The 21,517-nt window shown below is 31.7% G+C and overlaps 1 protein-coding gene across 3 annotated transcripts in view; it reads right to left on the reverse strand.

Annotated features, from left to right (window-relative positions):
- Positions 1-881: 881 nt before the first annotated feature.
- The window catches only part of LOC130450861 (insulin-like receptor), a 164,293-nt gene continuing 143,657 nt past the window's right edge, over positions 882-21,517 (reverse strand). For all 3 annotated transcript variants that reach the window (XM_056789537.1, XM_056789536.1, XM_056789534.1), the window contains 12 exons: positions 18,935-19,106; positions 18,594-18,707; positions 18,125-18,481; positions 15,504-15,684; positions 13,498-13,667; positions 13,186-13,356; positions 12,940-13,096; positions 8,290-8,516; positions 8,046-8,185; positions 7,760-7,972; positions 7,421-7,677; positions 882-5,423 (listed from right to left, as the gene is read on the reverse strand). In XM_056789537.1, the coding sequence (XP_056645515.1) occupies positions 4,442-5,423; positions 7,421-7,677; positions 7,760-7,972; positions 8,046-8,185; positions 8,290-8,516; positions 12,940-13,096; positions 13,186-13,356; positions 13,498-13,667; positions 15,504-15,684; positions 18,125-18,481; positions 18,594-18,707; positions 18,935-19,106 (3,141 nt within the window). In that variant the 3' untranslated portion in view covers positions 882-4,441. The remainder of the gene's footprint in view (positions 5,424-7,420; positions 7,678-7,759; positions 7,973-8,045; positions 8,186-8,289; positions 8,517-12,939; positions 13,097-13,185; positions 13,357-13,497; positions 13,668-15,503; positions 15,685-18,124; positions 18,482-18,593; positions 18,708-18,934; positions 19,107-21,517) is intronic.

Raw genomic sequence — 21,517 nt, forward strand, 5'->3', positions numbered from 1 at the left:
GAATAAAAAAACTTAATTTCGTTTGTGAAGCGTACGCGCGTTCGCCGAAAAAAAGAGCAAGAGCAGAACAACAGATAAACAATCAGCATATATGAATTAACTAAATACTCATATTATAATCACTTTAAGTAACAGTGGAAAAACTATGAAGGAAACTATTAATATTTTAATAAAACAACACCACAATTGCTGAGATTCTCAGGTTTAAGGAAAACAATTACAGAAAATAAAGTAGAACATTGGATTCATTTGCTGTTCTATTTGTGATAAAGTGGAGTAACTTTAAAAATGATTCTAATATCATTATGATACATAAATGAGATTGGTAGAAATGTGATTTTTCAATTTTTACTTGAATATAAAGTAAATAATTGGAGGTAGAAGGGTGAAAATTAGTGTAATTTATAGTGTATATTCTTCTGTAATATATTCTCGATTCGCCGTACAATTATTACGAGACAGTATAAATACTGTTATAATTTCCTATTTCGGCTATTTATCTGTTATTTGCAGTTTTTGTTTATCTAGAAGATCAGTATCCATTCCAAATTTTTTATGTTGTGATGCGATGTACTAAATCAAAAACTAAAACTAATTATTTACTTAAAGAATATAATTAATATTGATAAAACTAGAATGCTGCGTTAAATATGACAAGCATGCAAAAACTACAAGCTCTATTAAGATTATATTCTAAATTTAAAATAAAAAAAAATCAGAAATGGATAGTGGTTTTCTTATTCTTTACTAATCCTACGTTTAGGAATAGAAGAGTTGATTACATTTCAAAACTGTAGACATAAAGAAATGATTCGGAAACTTGATATCTTTCTAAAGTAAATATATATATATATATATATATATATATATATATATATATATATATATATATATATATATATATATTTAATATACAAATCAGCTCGTGGCATATTGAAATATTTTAGTTAAAATCGTATACTTTCAGGTTTACATCTGAATTAATTTAGTGAATTTCTATTCCGAAAGCTGGAAACTTCATGAATTGGCACACAAGATATTCGAAGTTTTCCTATCATTTTTTCAACATGAAACTCCTCCATTATTGTCATAGTCTTGAATTTTTTTTAATAAGGGCTTCCAACAAATGCATTAAAATAAATATCACTATCTTTGGTAATTCCAACTTAAATCTATTCTTAATTAGGTCATGTCACGTCTTTCACTGAACAATTTCAGATCTGTAAGAATACTTCTATAATCTATAATTAAGAATAAAGAAACGAATTAAGGACCAACTGGCACAAATAATAACAGGTCTAAAATGTCAAATTTCAAAGACAGTATCTACACATTTTCATCTGTACTATCTTCGATGAAGATAATTTACTTCATAAATTACATCTTCAACTCGAATTTCAACAAACCACATTATTTCAAAAATTGGAAAAAGTTGTGTTTAAATGCTATACATAAAATCTTAATATCTCTGTAAAAATAGTATCTTTTATATTGTATGTATATTTGAAACATGTATGTATTAGATAAAGCTAACCAGTTGAGAAGTAAAGAAAATTATGTTACTAAATGGTGATAGTTATAGGAATAAAAGAAATTTAATGTTAAAAAAATTCTATTTTCAACTATCGAAAAATTTCCAATGAATGATGACACAAGTGATTGTATTATATACAACTTTTTACTATTTTCAAATTAATGCACCGTTAACGTATCTACATTTTCAATTTTAACTACATTATAGTGCCGTTAGACCCTATTTAGACAATTTGTATGCATTCTTAAGGTAAAGTTACCAGAGCTTTCTATTTTAGACCTTACAATAAATATTAACAGGCCCCCAAACCAAAATGAAACACACTCATCATCAATTCAAATTATTTTTAGTAATATTACAAATTAAGAATTAAATGATTTGTTAGACAATTTAATTAATACTTTTGAAAGATTAATATCAAAAAATTTTTTAATGTGGATAATACTTGGGTACAATAAGTTTTAAAACGTGAAATGTGAAAACAAATTTTATATTTTCAATCTCACTTCACAGTTACTGTCATTAGAACATTGAGGAGTTAATTCATTATCGTTTGGCAACCCTATATCAATAAAGAATACTTACATATTATCAACATAATCACGATACTATTATTTAATTTTAAACAAATTAAAATTTAAAAGTAAAACGGGAACAGCGAACGCCACAAACAAAAAATTAACCTGAAAAACTCTTAATTTCACTTTAGATATATTTATAGAGTTTGAGTGTATACAATTATCATCATTTTAATTATATTTGATCGTTTTAAGCCAACTCATTTCTGATTTATTATAATTTTTTTTTGATACAATTGCAATGCATTTAAATATCATACTCGATAATACAGCTGCTTATTATTGTAGAAAAAGTTATGATAAATAAAAGTTCAGTGGTCCACAGAGTAATGTAAAAGTTGGAATATTGTTGGGAAATAATTACATTTTCTAATGCCTATGATTAAAATCGTAGCCTAAAAAGTAAAAAATAATAGCTGCTTTCTATTTTTATCAAAACTCAGATTAGTCTTAATACGTCATAACTCAATGCAAGTTCCTTTTCACTGTCACACCTAAATGAGTTTTTACGAGTAAGCTTGAGATCGTGTGCTTTGGTGAGTTTTGTGAACATTTTTGTCATTAAAATAAGCAAGTAATTACACAATACTTAATGATTGCAAACAGTTATTGATGTAAATGAACTAATAAATAATATTATTTTTGTTATGTCGTTTCTTTTGCTGCGAGTAACAGGGTTGAACCACTAATGATAATAGTGAATTTTATGTGGTTATTGAGAATATTAACTCACATTACGCGTTCCTTTTATTCACTGAGTATTGACGTCGATATCTGAGTATAACATACTCACATAACTGAGTGTCTCAGTTAAATTGAATGTAATTGGAAAGCAGCTATTATTACACTTGTATCTTATACTTTTTATTTGAACCATTGTGCGTAAGCGGTATAACTCTAGTAGAGCAAACCCCCTCACTTTCACAACTGAACAATTAAGTCCCTTTCCCTATTCGTGTTAGTGATATAGGCTTACTAGATAAAAGCCAGTAAAAAATTATGCACATCAATTTCTGTAGCTGAGTACAGTTAATGCTTTGTTTTTAATACTGAATAATACAGGAAATACAAATTTTTAAAAGGGCGAATTAGACTTTTTGTCAAATATCTGCGAACGTAGAGGATAATTATTAGGATAATTAATTTAATGTGAACTGCTACTCCATGTGATTTGGATAAATAAAGTTTTAGACAAGTACGTGTACATAAAGAAATACCTTTATTTTGTAATTATCTAGAAATTAATGTATTTAGTGATAATTTGTCTTCATTTTAAGTCTCTTTTCAAAAAAAATCACATTGATTTTCATAGGACAGAGACCTAAAATCAAATAAATTATCACGAAAAACATATAAACCGGTCTAAGAAGAAACAAGTTGAAGAAACTAATGTAAATAATTCTGGACCACCTTGCATATGTCTAAAGTACGTAGTATAATTATTCAAAATTATAGAATATCGCTGTAGAAATGGTTTAGTATTCCGGAAAGGAGTCAAAAATGTATTTGAAATTCTAGTACTGTTTCTGAACAAATATAAAAAAATCTGTAATGAGTGGCTTATTAACGTCAATAGAGTAACAACTTTTAACTAAGTTTCTCAAAGTACAGAGTAGATTTACAACATTGTCCCTTGGATTCTTCTATATAAATGGAAAAAATACTTTTACACTTTCGAAATTCTTATGCTAAATATTTACAAAATACTGTCAATTGGGACTTTTCTGTCGCTTTGTATTTACCGAATTACGAGACAGAGTAAAACCAGTCTAATAAAACAAAACAAACATAAATTTCATTATAATCTCGTTTGTTCTGTATTCTATAGCTTGAAAGCTAATAAGATATCTAGTTCACATTTCAACTGCTTATTATTATAAGAATGGGAAATTAATAATAAAAATTGAATGTTTTCAGTAAAAACTCATTAAAACAATACAACTATCTTATAAGAATTTTACTGTTGCACTATAATTATTTAATTAATTCCACATTCCAAAAGTTGGAAAATTGTTCTGCTTTAAATAAAAAACCAGTCGAAGATGTATATATAGAATGTTGATAACCCAAGATATTAAAACTATAATGGGTATGAATACTTTCATTATACATAGTATAAGGTAATCAAAAGGAAAGAAAAACAGCTGAAAACATTTTTCATGTAATAAATTAAAATAATTTCATGACAGTACGTATTGTTTATCGTGTATCTCTACTTCTTTTATAAAAAAATTGGAGTTATCAATATTCAATAATTTATATGGTTTCAAAATGTACAGTTTATAACAATGTTAATGCTGAGTATCAGGCGTCGATAAATGATATGTGGCTAGCACTGTGTCGTTGCCGCACCATTAGTAGGACACCCACTTACGTAACCATTGGCAGTTGTAATCACTCCACCACTTTCAGTTATACTAGGAAACTGATGATGAGTGTCTATATCCAAATCATCAGAGTCTTGTGAATGGGATGGCATGTATCCTTTTAATCTCTCAGCTACAGTCCTTAATGGAGTTGTTTGATCATCCTGGCTTGGGGAAGGAGTGTGTCGAGAAGCTCTAGCCTCTACTCCAGCAGGACTGTGATAGAACGAAACATCAGCAAAGGTAGGACTTGCATCTTCCAATAGAAGACTACACAGTTTAAGAAAAGTAGGTCTTGATGATGGTTTATGCTGCCAACAATACCTCATTAAAGTATATAATTTATCTGGACAATTTTCGGGTCTCTCCATAACTCCTCCATCGATGACGTAACGCAAAACTTGATCATTGGCTAGTCCTTGATAGGGTTGTGATGCTAACGTAGCCATTTCCCACAATACAACACCATAACTCCAAACATCACTACTACTTGTGAATACACCATCTTTAAGGCTCTCAGGCGCCATCCATCTAACTGGCAATAAGCCTTTAGTTCCTTTTCGGTAATAATCAGTCTCATAAATATCTCTGGTCATACCAAAGTCGCCAATCTTAACCACTAGATTTTCAGAAACCATACAGTTTCTAGCTGCCAAGTCCCGATGTACGAATTTTTTGGCTGAAAGATAGGCCATACCATCTGCTATTTCAATAGCCATTTGCAGGATTTGCTTTAATGTTGGAGGATGTTTGTTGTGGTTGGGATTGTAGTTTTCCATGTCGGGTCTATGCGACCGAAGATAAGACTTCAAATCTCCGTTGGCCATTAATTCCATTATCACAAGGGTTGGTTGACCTTCAGACACTACACCTAATAACCTTACAACGTGCGTTGTATCGAAAGCTTTCATTACGGAGGCCTCATTCAAGAATTCCAAGCGTTCCCTAAAACAAAATATATGTAATATTTTGTAATATATTTAGTAGTACAGCAAATAGAAAGTAATGAAAATCATATAAAAAATACACTACTATCACATAAGCCGACGCCTACATTTATAAAATTATCATCAAAATCTCACATTCCATTTCAAATGATTTTTCAATTTTACTGAACTTTTTTCTTAAATTTGTCATTATGTCAAAATTTTGTGTAGTTCTATTTAAAGATTTGTTTTACAATTTTTCATTCTATTCATTGGCATTTGAATTTCGATTTTGATAATATTTTTTTAAATAGCAAGTGCATGCAAGTAACAATGGAATGTGAGATAATATATCCACTATATGATTGCTTCAAGACACTGAGTAAAAATATATAAAAAGTTTTGGTTATACCCAAACCTTGAAAACATCAATTTCAAAAATATTGTATTGTTGCTGAACAAAATAACAATGGAAAAAGAGGTATAAAAACTGATCAACGGGGCAATATACAATGTTCTTTGGAGGGACTAACCAGATTCATATATTATATGAGTATAACCAGAGAATAAAACTATTTTGGAAAGTCCTCGGGATTCTGCCATAGCTAAACAGTGGAACATCATTGGTCCTGGATACATTTTACATTGGAATAATTGTCTTAAGAGATAGAAATCAATCTATTGCCATTTTATACTAAGTGATCATCCTTTCAATGAACTTGTTTGGAGGGATCTTCACAAAAAGATGAAATATGGACTTTGAATCTTCTTTATTGCAACTATTAGAGAAAAAAGTTGAATAACATTATTTCGATCAATCAAATAATGTTGAAAATATTTGAGAAGAAAAGGATATTTTTATAACAATAAAACTTTGAACGGTAGTATATTAACTCCTTAACAAAATTAACACACCACTTTAATTAATCTAAATAATTAAATTTAAAACACAAAATACAACTAGGTTATCTTGAAATTAACACATACAAATTAGTCGAATATGACCTTAACACAACCTTAATTTGCCTTTTTCCTGGATATGCATAAATAAGCATATCATACCTCCAAATTGAAAAAAAATGCGTCCCGGCATGCTTGATATTAAATGTTCAACATAAGCTTGCGGTGTATTCTCCCACTCTTCATAGCTCTATGAGTTGGTAGCGTTTAGAAACAGTACGCTCACGTATATCTGGAGCTTTAAGGCTAACTCTAGTTTTATCGGAAAACAGAATCCGATTCCAATCATTGATGCTCCAATTCTGATGTAGTCTTGCAAAATTTAATCTCTAAACTTTATGTTCTCTGGTAAGCAAGGGTTTAATGGCTGGTCTTCTGCTTCATGTAAACGTCTTTTAACCGCTCGAGACGATATAACGATATTTCGAACATTTGATAATTCATTGCAGATTGCTGGTGACTGTCCCAGTCTTCGATGGTACGAACCCGTTTCATTATGTCGCCTCACTTTTTAAAAAAATGTTAACACAGTTTTAGTCTAAAACGAGGTTTAATACGAATTACTGTCAAAACAAGATTATGTGATGCTATAGTTAACTTAGTCACTGTCAAACAAGGGCCATGGCCTACTTGTTTTACAGTAAGTTATCAATAAATAAATAATATCGAGAAAAACATGAGTGGTGCGTTAATTTTCTCCGGGAGTTTATTTTATAACAATATTGTATGATTAAGTTGTTTATTCTGATTAAAATTTACGAGATTAGTAATTTTATACATTTTATAACAAGAATGTTTTGCAATCTTGTGTAATAAAATTTTTCAATTGGTCAGTGGCGTATCTATATCGAGCCCTTAATTTACTATAATCGTACTAGTTTCGTGATAGAAAAGTTAATTCCAGTCACAAGTACGCCAAGCAACCAGCATGTGTCTTTAAATCATAATGAATAGTGATGATCGTTTTAATGTAGGTAAATGTCAATTAACATGTACTAGTGAATATGCAACTATCTAAAAAACAGTTTACAGATGTGGTATTTCTTTTTCACTAACCTTTCTGTTGCATGAAGAGGTACAGTTTTTACAGCACATCTAACTTCAGCAGCACCTCTAATATCTTTAGCAATTCCATCCCAAACCATGCCAAAACTACCTTGTCCCAATTCTTTGTCCACTATGATTTGATCCCTAGAAACTTCCCATTCATCCATTACATAAGGATGCACTCCATATTCGGGATTTATGTCCCTAGTTGCCACAGGTTTCTTTTGGGATTTTCTGTACATCCACAATCCGAATAGAAGAATACACTTAAAAAAAATAGTTGTTTTTACTAGTAACAAATACACTACAACTCAAATTGCATTATCATCTTATACAAAATATACTTACTACAAAGAAAATAGATAACATTGTTGATACTATAAGTGCTGTATTGGAAGATGGCTCTTTAATATGAAAGAAAATGTGCATGGACTGCTCTTTCCTAGTAGCCGATCTTGCGTATACACATAAACTGTAGTTACCAGGAATTAATTTTGAAACAGTATAGTAAAAAGTTGTGTTTTTATCTGTTACATTGAGACACTCTGGAATTGCTTTAGCCTGAAAACATATAGTACTATATAGTTTATCTATAGAGCGTAGAGTGTAATATGAATATGACTTATGGACTTACATTATCAATATCAAGCCGTTTGTATTCCACTATATAAGCGAAGATGTTTCCATTAGGGTCTGTTGGTTGGATCCAGGACAATTTTACACTATCTTGATGTTTCTCAATCAAAGTTAAATTTCTAATTTGATCTGCACCAGCTAAAAAATATTTTTCAATTATTAAACAAATTGATTTATGTTTAAAATAAAAAAGCCACATTATACTAGGAGTCTTTGGCTTGTGAGTTAAAGATGAATATTACCTTTATCTTTAGTCCTTTCAGTTTTTTTGGCAGGAACGCTACATTCGTCATCACGGCAAGCTCGTACATTGACTTCATATTTTGTATAATGAGTTAGATTTGTTACATAGATCGAAGTGTTTACGGTCTTATAATAAAAAACTATGTCACTATTATTCATTTGCTTTTGTGTGAAATTCTGAGATTCTTGTATGGTGGAATTGGTATACAGCACCGATCTTTTAGGCCTAAAAATACAATTTAACGATTATTGTACCAATTATATATTTTAAAAAATGTTTTATACATTTTTATCACTATCGACAAAACAAAATCCAATCGTTTCTAACAACAGTGATGGCATAGGCGTAATAAAAATCCAGGTGTATATCAGTCATATTCTCGAGTTCAATAGGTAATAAAAGAAATATTTCATATGAACATATAGCTCACAACAAAATACCACACAACGCCATCTACAAGAAGTGGCGGTGATTATTTATCTATCGCTTTGTGCTGTTCGGATACTCTCGACAAATTTCTAGAGGGGATATAAAACATTCGCGAATTCAAGTCACTTGTACATATTAGTATTGTTTAAAGTATTTGGAAGCGCCAAAATTAAGATTTTAGTTTCAGTGTTAGTGAAGTGTAAAAGTTTTAAATGGCTTTGGTACAAAACAATTCTACCCCCGAAAATATTTTATTTGAATTGGAAATAGGGGTGAAAGCACCGCAACCATCTGATAACGTAAACTTGAAATTAGTGTTGTCTACAGATAAGTTATTAAACGTGTCACTTTCTTCTCTGGACCACACTGCAGAACCCTCTACTTCTCAAAGTAATAAAAATAATACTCCTAAAAAATGGAAGTCGGCGAAGAAAATTACCAAACGCCGGAACGCTATCTACCAAAGTCATCCTACGTACATTAGGGTAGATTATATTAAGCCCAGTAAGACTTTCAGACCCAATGAGTGTCCGCCTGCTAAAATTGTTGCTACAGAACCTAATTTTTGTTGCTGCTTAGAACCGTACTGCAAATATTGTTCGAAGTGTGTATTCAAGACATCTGAAGAGAAGAGCAAGGATAAGTCCTTCGAGTTTTATAGGATTGACTACAAAAAAGATGAAAATTCTTCTAAACGATGTCATGAATAAGTGTTGATAATATAATATTTTTTGGCGTAAGAAAATACTACAAATTTATAATTTTAGTTTAAATCTAGAATTTTTATTACTTTATTAAAATATTTCTTTCGTCAAAAAAAAATTAACATTTTTCAAACCATAATAAAGACTTTTTAATATCTCTGCTCCTGTATGTTTGAAATGGTTTTAAAAAACTGTTTGTTTCGATAAAATACCATAGCTATGTGTAATCCTTTTGTATGTGAGAACGCTGGTCTCTTTTGATTATTGATTGAATTGTTTTGCTTTGTTTGCAATTGTTTTGACTACTGTTCCTTATCTCGATTAGAATGAAATTTGTAATCTAATTGTAGTTTTACTTATTACCTTCGCTTAAACACGAAGTACACACAAATAAAAAACAAACATATTGTATGAAAAAAGTTACTAACTCATAAACGTTGAAACGAGTTTGAATAATACACTATTTGTGTTCCAAAAAATTATTTATTGCCATTTTTATGACCAGACAGCAAATCTTCTACAAAATGAAATTATTTTACAAACGGGATTAAATGTTGTTTGTTTATATCTACATGTTCTCCAAGTGGTGTGGTTCCCAGTCAGCGTTTTTCTCTAATCTTAGTGCCTTGTTTATTTTTATAACTTATCAATGTGCAACTTCTGTATAGAATTAATTGAATAAATACCTGCGTTATTATTCAAGTGGCCGCCTGTAGTTTATTATGTTTTTAATTTTTAACGTAATTATGTGTAATGTAAGAACTTAACCTATAAAAGGTTTAATCACTTTATTCCTAAATATAGAAAAATGTTTTTTTATCCCTAACTAATTAATAAAAACTATATTATAACAGCACCCGCTACGTTGCCGGCAACGATAACCTCGTGATCATCAAGAAGACAACTGCTCAATATTTTTATTAAACCTATAACGTCACAACTGAAAACCAATGAGAATCGTTTTCTTATGTAGTTAAAAATTTTCAATTTTTGCAATTTTTCATTAAATATTTAGATAATATTTTCTCACTTTTAATTAAAGATTTTACTTTCTGATATTATTTCAAATCAAGAACTTGAAAAATAAACAAAAAAATTGATACTTAAAACTGCAATTACCCTATTCATATTGTAATAGTATGTTGCAGGATATAATATATAACATGTGGCTATACGAGGGTTGTCTGGAAAATACTCAACCTAACAAAAAAACAAGACATAGTCTCTTTTTAAGTCTATATACTTTTTCTAGCGATGCTAATAAATTTTTCAACACTTCCAAATAATCATTGTTGTAGATATATTCAAAATAGGCAGTTAGTGTGAGAAAGTGCGTTGTCCTGATAGAAAAGCTCCATCTGTTTCTTCAAAAGCGGTCAGTTTGTTACCAGGTCTCCCTGTACTATATGAAACAATGATGCGTGATATTCTCCTGTAATCTTTTTGAAAATAGTTTACACAATCCGAACTATGAAACAGGTTCGCCCTTTACAATCTACTATCTAGATTGTTTTTACGTTTTTGGAGTGTAGTGGTGGATGCTGGATTATCTACTCCTATGAATCGACGCAAAAAATCTGGTTCTTTTTGCTTAAACAGCGTCAATAACGACTTGAAAATATTCATTAGAAAGCGCTTTTGATCCAAAATAAGCAAACGCGCACCCGACGTGAGGACAGCTTACGCACTCATACTTCTTCAGCCAGTATATGGAACATGCGTTCTTTTGATATGCCTCTTCTATCTCTCCAACTTTAATCTGACGGTCGTCGAGTACCATTTATTGAATATTTCCAATATATGACTGGTTTTCGCAGTTTTTGTCTGTTTCGAATGCTAATCGTCAGTCAGACTAACGCTTTGCATAGGCATATTGCCTTTTAAAAACAAATTAAATGGCAGCTAGATACTCAAGTTTTTCTATTTTCATACAAATCTTCACAACGACTCACTCATACTATTATCAAACAGAAGCTAAATTTTAGTGAAAATCTCTCAACTATGCGCAAATATAGTTGACATCTTCAGGTTTGTAATCCCCTATAATGAATTATATTTAGTTAATCATTATTATATAAAAATCCAGACAGCTGATGAGCTATCAAAGAAAGGGTATACAATCACCATTCTGGGGTGAGGTTAAGACAAGCAAAGACCTAGCGGGAAACATGAAGGAAAGATGAAGAGATCGGAAGGGAGGTTCTACCAAAATATTGTCGCCTGAATGTACTCCTTAAGGAACAAAAGACTGCAGATTCTGCGGTTTAAAAGAAAATATATGTATCTGTTACAATGATCAAACGGCCACAAAATGTTCTTGATGCTTTAAAGAGCTCTTAAATCTTTGGAAACGGAAGAACGGAAGAAGATTTGGAAAAAGGGATGACACGCGAAGAAAACCAGGTGGGGGAAGAAAATGTAATCAATACAATATCCACTGTGACATGTTCCATTTGCAAATATTTTGGAGTCACCTAACCATATAAAAGATACAGCTTAAAAGTATATATGAAGTGTGGAATTGAAATTAAAAGAAAAGTAATATGCAGTCTTTGCTGCCGACGAGATACAATCAGAGAGCCAGAATGGACAAGCAAGATGGAAAAATGCTGGCGCTGTCCCTATCAAAAACTACATCCTCTTGAGATCGCTCAAAATATCGTAATCAAAATTCCCAGTGTCGATAGAGGGCCACTTGCCCCTAGGAATGTCCTAGCTATATTCCTAAGCGTTAATGATTTCAGCTTGTATAAGTTTTTGAAAATACCAAAAATACCAATTGCTCAGTGGTATTTGTTTATGCATAAACTATTCAATGCACAATTCGTAAAATTTATTAAGGGGCAGATTTTTTAACTGAATAAAAAAATAGACAGGTGCCTCGTCTAAAAACCTTCTAATTTCGAGGGTGAAAATATTTTTCCATAAACCCTTTGAACTTTATTGGAGACTGCAACCATAATGCATAATGAGCTTCATTCGAATATTTTATTTTTAGAAAAGTATATTATGAAACAGGATTGGAAAATTTTTGACAGCATTTGAAGAATCATGAAACACAGTTCATTTCAGCAGGTTTCAACAAATAGTTAAAGAATTTTGATCCATAAAAAGCGAACTAATGAATGAAATAAGAGAAATTAGTGTGCCTAAAAAAATGAATAAATATAATAATATACATTTAAATAAACGAAGAAATAAGCAGTGCTAAAAGTTTTAGTCCATTAAAATCCAATTATTTTATAAGTAGCATTACAGAAATATTTTTTTATGCTTTATGTCTGTTTCTCTCAGAGACTCATTTGTCTCACTTTTTCCCGCGATTTCTATTATCTGTTTATTCGAAGTTGTCTTTGACTATCCTTTTCTTTATATGTCTATATTCCCATGTCCCTTTCATCAATCTGTTATGGTAAGTTTTATTATGAATTTCCCTTATAATAAATAACTTTTTCTGTATAACATTACTTCTAGTTATGTCCACTTTTGACAGACATTAAATTGATGTCACTCACCTTTTTAAATAAACCTGATTAATAAGATCATCCTCAAATTTAATTCTTTCGCCTTCTTCATTTTCGTCAAAATTTATATTATTTTGGGATGAGCTTTCACACTGGCAATTATACTGAACAGGTGGCTTTGGAGTGGAGTGTACTTCCTCTTTTGGTGCTGAAATAAATAGGAATATATGAATAATTATAATATATTCAAACTGGTTATTGGATAACCAAAAATATCTATCTGTAGAAAATGCTTACTATTATCATTGCAATAATTGTGATCCTTGGAATAGTTTACATCATAGTGTCTCTTTCCAGTAACAATATAATGAGTAATAGGTCCATTAGGCACTGATGGAGGATCCCATGTGATGATAAGTGAGTCACTGGAATTACTAATAACTCCTAGGTAACCTGGTTGCATTGGCACTAAAAGAATGAGATGAAAATTATATTTGAGAGTTTATATAAAATAATAATGTCATTTAATTTCGAAGGCGTCTATACCATGTATGAAATGAGAACAAAGAAACAAAAACTACATGTTTTTCACAGAACAAACAAACATACTTGCTGGTAATGTTCTAAAATACTGGATGCTACTCTGGGCTCCATTTCTTTCATTAGCAATTGTATATGTTTTAACATAAAATGCATAACGAGTGAATGGTTTAAGGTCTCTAATAACAAAAGTTATATTTGTATCTCCTTCTTTATTTGGGATATCCAAAACTCTCCAACTAAAACAGATTTTAACAAATAATGAATTATTTTTAAAGAATGTAGAAATATAAAAAAAACTTAGCAGTAGAGTAATATTAGTGGCCTTAAATTGACTTTCCACACTAATTAGAGCTAATTAATTCAATTCCATTATTGGCACAAAAATAACCAATGGTATATTCAGTTTTTCCAATATAACATGTTAAAAACTGATTTCTATTGATCAACTACCTAGATTTGCATAACCTCCTAGGAGAGGCAGGGAAAGTATTAGCTCGTTGCGCTAAATACTTCAAATAATTGCTCAACTAAGTGAGTTGTTGAGACGGTTGATGCCGGCGAAGCGGACCAACAAGCTGATGGTGGAGATATGAGGGACCCGAGTTTGTGGGAGGTAGAATGTGCAGTAAAGTCCTTAAAGAATCATAAGGCAACTGGTGAGTACCTGATAACTGCAGAACTATTGACCTCAAACAGAAAGTGTGGCAGCAGGAGAAGATGCTGAATGAATGGAAGACAGCACTGATCTGCCCTATACATATAAATGTATCAAAGCTGGACTGTGCAAATTACAGGGAAATATCGCTGCATAGTGACTTATAAGATACTACTAAGATGCTAGTCATTGCAAAGAGACTAGATGCATTCTCTGAAATATCACTGGGAAATTACCGGTGCGGATTCAGGAGAGGGAGATAAACAACTGATCAAATCTCTACTATTCGCTGCCTGTTGAAAAAGTGCTACAAGCACAGTATTTCCGTACACCAGCTCTTCATAGATTACATGTGTTGATCGATCTTACTTCTACAGCACCTTGCATCTTTTTGGCATTCTTCCCAAACTTATTCGCCTGGTGCGGATAAAGTTAGCTGAGACCAAGAGCAAAGTGAAGATAGCAGGGGAAACCTCACGAGACTTCAAGGAGACGCGTTCTCGTGTACCTTTTTCAATCTGACACTAGAACGAGTCATCATAAATATAAAGTTAATAGAGGAGGAACTCTGTTTAACAGAACAGTGCAATATCTGGCAAACGCTGATCTACCCAGTTGAAGGGAACGTGAAACTGAAGGAAAACTTTGAGCAACTGGAGGAGGAATACTGTAAAGCAGGGCTTACCATTAACGAGTCGAAAACAAAATACGTGGTTATGTCAAGGAACAGAAGAACTCCCCTAGGGGACTTCGAAGTAGGTATAAGTTCGAAAATATACCGTCGTTTAAATACCTGTATTCACTAGTGACCGAAAATAATGAGAACTCGATGGAAATAAGAGAACATATAAAAGCGGGCAATAGAGCATAATTTAGTCTCCAACGACTACTTAACTAACGTTTACTGAATTGGAGAACGAAAAAACGGATCTATCGCACAATTCTCCGCCCGGTTGTCATGTAAGCTAGCGACACCTGGGTGTTGAACAGCCACGAGGAGCGAAAGATCCTACACCGAATATATGAACCAATATGCGAGCAGAGCGTGTGACGCAGAAGTACAAACACTGAGCTCTACCGGCTCTATGAATACCCTAGCCTGGTGACAGAAGTCAAGAAGACCAGACGCAGATGGCTAGGTCACTTGGAGCGTATGCCTGAGGAGCGGGGGGTGCGCAAAGCGCACCGGCACACGCCCGATGGTCGGCGACCGCGCAAACGATGACTAGATGATGTCGAAGAGGATCTTCGGGAGCTAGGTGTGAGGGGACAGAGACGCCGAGCGTTGGACCGTGATGACTCGCCAAGACTCTTTGAGGGCCCTAGTTCCAGTGTTTAGGTTAGGAAATTGAAATTATAATGTTTTAATGAGTATTTCCTGAAATTTCAACAAAAAAAATCTTATTGGGAAACTTACTTATCTTGACCACAAGCATCCTTGCCGTCATACTGGGTAACATTATCATATGGTGCTTCAACATAATAAACTATATAGGCCAAAAGTTTTCTTGGGTCATCTAAATAGAACGATTCCCATTGTAGGGTTGATGAATTTGATCGTATATTTGTAACGTTCACTATTAATGTGCTAATATTGCCTAAAACAAGTTTGTAGAAGTTATATGTAATCAAGTTTATTCGAAATCAAATGAGATGATTTTCAAATAGTTTTCTAATAATTTGAATATTGTTTTACAAAAAGTTTAATTCTAAAGAAAGCTATTCAAAACTAAAATTTCATAAAAATTCTAGATGAATTTTCTGAAGAAATATGTATGGTAGACAACTTTAATTACTTAATACGATTTTGACCTAGAATATTGAAAGAGTTTTAAATAAATCAATGTCTACTGCCATTGCCAAAAATTTTTATTTCGGGGGGTTAATTTTTGCTATTTTACTAAAGTGCTATAAAGAAATTTTTTATATTAGTAACCACCCACCATAGAATTATTAAATATAATTAGTTATCTTTTCCCTAATTATTATAACTCAAGTTATCATGGAATTTATGATAGCTCTTTTCAATGTCTGTCACTCTTCTAATAATATAGGAATTATAGATTATAAAATGAAAAAAATCATGTAGTCGCGAAAATTATAGGGTTTGTTCAGAAGTTCGTGCTGCAGAAAAATCGCTCGGAACATCTGTCAAAACTTAATATTTATGCCATTTCCTCTGACGGTCATTTTTGATTGGTTACCGCCAGTAGTTGTCTTTAAATCAAGTAGTTGGCATTACAAAACCAAATATACGACTGCGGGGGTATTCCCGACCCGGAAAACAACAGGTGAGTGTATATAGTACTGTTAAAATGTTTAAAACGCGCTCTTTTCAGTTTGCTGATCAAACGGGCACATTTTTCTCTCTGGATGTGTTAGTTTTCAAAATAAACCACACAACAGTGAAGCCTTCTTGGTCAGTGGTACCTCCACAAGATAAACAGCGAGTCTTAAAATCAAAAAGGGGTTTACTTGAACGTCACTTCACAGCATTTATATTTCCTCTGTTATCAAAGTCCTCCTGAAAAGAGAAATAGCGAAGAGAATAATACAAAATATTCCACCTAGCCCCACTTCACACTCACATATCAAGATACAAACCTAGAATCTGCATTCATGATTACAGAGAAAAAGAAGGCACTAACTCACTAAGTGAATGTGTGGCGACAGTCGCGCTGATTCAGACGATCCTAGAACCCGTCCTTGTTTATAAGCCTAACTTTCACTAAAGTGTAGGGCCATGGACAACACAGCACATTTTCTTTTTAACTAAGGGGGAGGAGGTATCCTTTACAGAAGGAGACAAAATACAACGATCCATAATTGCAATCACAGTAAAACAGCAAACGAAACATAACAGACATGTAAATGGAATCTTGCGCCACTATCTACTCCGACACCCTCAGCTCCTCTTGTTTTGCGCCGCTTGGAGTGTTCCCTCTTCTCGCGGTAGACACAACAATGGGATGGTACGCTGACCTCGGTGCAGAGTGAACGACACACATTGCGGATATAGCACAAAGGATAGCAAAGCAGCATATACATAGTAATAGATGATTGTCGATTATAAAACGTATATGTAACCTCTGTCAGCTCTGTGAGATCAAATTACCGATGTAGGTTTCTTTCCCCCCGCTTATGCCCCCCTCTAGTGTCTGTGAACATACAACAGCCTCAATATAGCTTCAAGGCATTTATGTTTGGCATCATGCCAAAAGTTTTTTGTTGTTTTTCATGAAACATGTTGACAGTACTAGTCACAAATACTTATGCGATGTACTTTCATGATGTTACATACGACTCCAATTACAAAAGACCACAGAAAAAAATGTGCTCATTTGGCGAGCAAGCTCGAAAGAGCACGATTTCCAAAAATTTTGATAACATTATAATACACTTACTTTTCGGGTCGAGAACACCCCGTAGATATCTACTGAAAATAATCGGTCAAAACTGATTGTCAAAGGAAATTCCCTGAAAATTAAGTTCTGACAGCTCTAGAAAAAAATTGTCATGCGATTTATTTTAATGTTGAGATTTTCTGAAAGAGTATGAAATTCTGTGCAAACCCAGTAATTTTTGCGACTATACGATTTTTTTCTATGTTGCATTGATTTTTTAATATAATTCCTGAACTATAACTGGATCATGAGATTGCCCAATCAATTATCAAATATAATTATGTCTATATTCAATTGTATTTTTGGGAAAATTTCGAGATTTTAATATCATTCACACATATTGGAACAGTTTTTTCACTAATTCATAATCAAAATAAAATATCACCCGATTGCGAAGCCTGCTTTTTTACTGTTCACTTATACAACAAACATTGAAGATGGGTCACAATAGGACTGTTATGAATAATAGGAGTTTTCAAATTGTTTACATTTTTCAAATTATATTTATGCATATTTGCTCCATACCCTATGAAGTAATTATTTATTAATCAATCAATTATGTTTTGAAATAATGAAGTGATGCAACAAAATAATTTGGCACATTAACCATTGAAATATAAAAATAAGTATTTACATGCTGTTTTGTCTCCATTAGAATTTTTCGCTACTTCCAAATCTGTAAAGTTGGCCAAACCCGCGATCTCCTGTAATTTCAATATCTTGTCGTAACATAATTTGGGATTGAAATGGAAAAACAATTTTCCAGATTGAATTTCTATAGGACCATGCGTTGACCAATCCCAAAGATCTTGTAAATTTTGATTATCTAAAACGCTGAGTACATATTTACCGCTGTCTTTCTCTTTTCCCAGTATACGTTTCAAATTTTTAAAAAAATTTAGAGAGAGCAAAGGAAACGATCTTACAACTTTTAAATATCCACTAATTTCTTCTATCATCTTCAAGTTTTCTTCTAACTCTGTGATATTTGCTGAAATAAATTAAAAACTTATCGGACAACATGATAACAGTATAGGTGATAGTCGAAAGTAATTTAGGGATGCACATAGAGACTTAAGGAGAATTGAGCCAAAAAAAATTACCTCCTCCTCTTAATTGTATTTCTAAACTACCATCAATATGAGTACATCCTCGAAGTTGTGTCGAAACTGCAATACTGTCAATTGTTAAACCGGGACAGGTTTGTTTACATCGTCCTGAAATATAAATAACTTTATGTCATTTGATAATCTATTGAAATAAATCAAGTGGACAAGAAAGTCGGTGAATAATGATCTTGAATGTGTATTCATTTATTTTGTTACCTCTTACTCGAAAAACCTATTAATTATTTAGTTATATAAAGTTGTATTACCATTGTGACGAAGTGAATGACCGGCGATATCAAATTATTTAATTATATTGCGCATTAAATTGTACTCACCTCCACAATGAACACAAGTAGAATTTTTCTCAGTGTAATCGGGCGGGCATACCAATACGCAAGAATTTTCGTGTATCTTGTAAGGTTCTGGATAGTAATTTGTAGTTTGTAGTTCTATTGGATTGTGTAAGTTTAAACACTGTTGTTTGTCGATACATCGCCGATTTAAATACTTGAAAAAAAAATGATAATTATTAATCTTATTATCAATTAATCAAATAAAATAATATAAAAAATATGAAATTGTTATTATTGCCATCTTTTAGTGAATAGTTGAAACTATTATTTACGTGCAACTTTATCAAGTAGAAATTATTATTAAAATATTAAATATTATATTATTTCCGTGATCGAATTACCAAACACTAGATGGAGGCACATGAAATTGTGAATTAGTTAAATATAAAAATACTTCAGGTTTGGAAACTTTATTGTGTAGGGAGACTGAGTGAAAAACTCAACCTTATAGTGTTTATTTTGATTCTATTTATATTTATAATCATACTTCTATAAAAGAGATTATGGTGAGAGATTATCCAATTAAACAATTTTCTTCAACTTGAATGAGCTTTTAAATCATTTAAAAATGGCGTTGTGACGTCATCACTAATGTGGTATATTGTGATTTAATAATAGTGAAGTTTGTTGCGCCACTGGTGAAGTTTGTAGACATAAATTATTATTAGACACATTTTAGCTCAGTTAACTTTATATATAGAGACAACTAAAGACACTATATTGTTTTGAATCAAGAGCAATAAAAATATCTCTTGTTTACACATGCCAGAATGTTTTGTTTGCACCATAGCCGTTCGGCATTCGTTTCTTAAAATATCCTTGGTATTTCCCTTTATTTGGCCGCGTATTAATAGTTTTAGTCTAGACGACCTCCCAGTTAAGAAAATAATTCGTTTTTGTTGTACAATTTAGTGGTCACAAACAAAACTGGAACTGCTTCATAAAGATATCAGGGTCACATCGAAATGACCGACAATAAAAATTGCATTTCCATGAATTAATTCCATGGATATTTCACTCACGTCTCCGTCGTATGTTTCAGGTAAGTTAATGGTGAAAGAAAAATATGAGAAACAGTTTTTTGTGATTTCAATTTAAATCAAAATATTCCCGCAATTTACTTTTTTTTAAATAATTCGAATCAGCGTTAGAATTATTGTTACACTTTTAGAAAGTAACCAAAAAACGAGGTAGTGGATATATGAAAGGTCATAAATACGATGAAAAAAATAAAACTGCATTAACAAATCACGAAATATCAAAAAACATACATTCAATTATAAATATTCAAAAATTCTTGGAACCAAATCTAATACACGAAAAAGAGAATTTTTAAAAATTGTTCACATTCATAAGAACGAAAAAGATATATTAAAATTAAGTAAATTTCAATATAACTACAAATACTTCAATCGATGGCTGTTACATATTTATTTATTTGTTGTCTATCATGCAAACTATAGGGTGGGCAAAAACTTAACCGGTATTCTAACTAAAGTACCTCAGGAAACAATCATTTTTTAAAAATCTCCCAATCCCCCAATAACATTTTTATGATAATTTACAATTCCATTTATTTAAAAAAACTACTTTTCAACAATGATGTAATTAGATTTTTTATATTTTCGACTTCAAGTCGTAACTTTCATTTATATATATATATATATATATATATATATATATATATATATATATATATATATATATATATATATACTCAGTATACGTTTATTTGTTTTAATAAAATTAACAACCATTTTTATCTGATTAACCAGTCAGTTATTTGATCACAATTTTGAGCTTTATTGAATCACCGGAACAGATAAACAAACATCATTTCCGGTTGTTATGTTATAATCAAGCAGCATTATAGACTTGGAGGATAAATATTGTGTTATTTATATTAAAACTATTATTCTTTTTTTTATAAAAGAAAAACGCTCAAAATAATCAATCAATATACACAAATGAGAGAAAATCTTTGTTTGTCCTCCGTGACAATTTAGCCGATGCGACGTTTCAAGTCACGTACCTCGAGATGACCTATAAAATTTGATATTAATGTTAATAATTTTGATAAAACGAATCCATACTAAAATTGTATCAACTGGCCTCCACGAAATACAAGGGCTTTTTAATAAATCAGCGATTGTTTCAGTTTTTCGCCTCTTAGTAACTGAGAAAGTAACAGACATCGGTCATTTGACTACTGTCAAAATCTGAACAAGTTGCGTAACTTAGTTTGTATTTGCGGACAAACCAAGGTTAATCTTGATGGATACTATGAGAACTATGTATCATTGACAGCTGAAACATTTTAAAAAAATCACCATGTGGTGTTAGTCCATCAAATATTGAAAGTAGAAGTGATTGTAGAAGCCGTAGGCACCTTACTAATAGTTGATCACAAATGAAACGCAGAAGTGTTTGACATTGTTCAAACGCAATATACGGGGGTTGCTACTTAAATTTTGAGGTAGACAAATAAAAACAAATATTCATAATTGGATACGGTTTTATAGTTTTTAAAAATATTTAAGATCGATACACTTTTGCATGCGTTTG

The sequence above is a fragment of the Diorhabda sublineata genome, chromosome X, assembly GCF_026230105.1.
Source record: "Diorhabda sublineata isolate icDioSubl1.1 chromosome X, icDioSubl1.1, whole genome shotgun sequence".
Classification (NCBI taxonomy): domain Eukaryota; kingdom Metazoa; phylum Arthropoda; class Insecta; order Coleoptera; family Chrysomelidae; genus Diorhabda; species Diorhabda sublineata.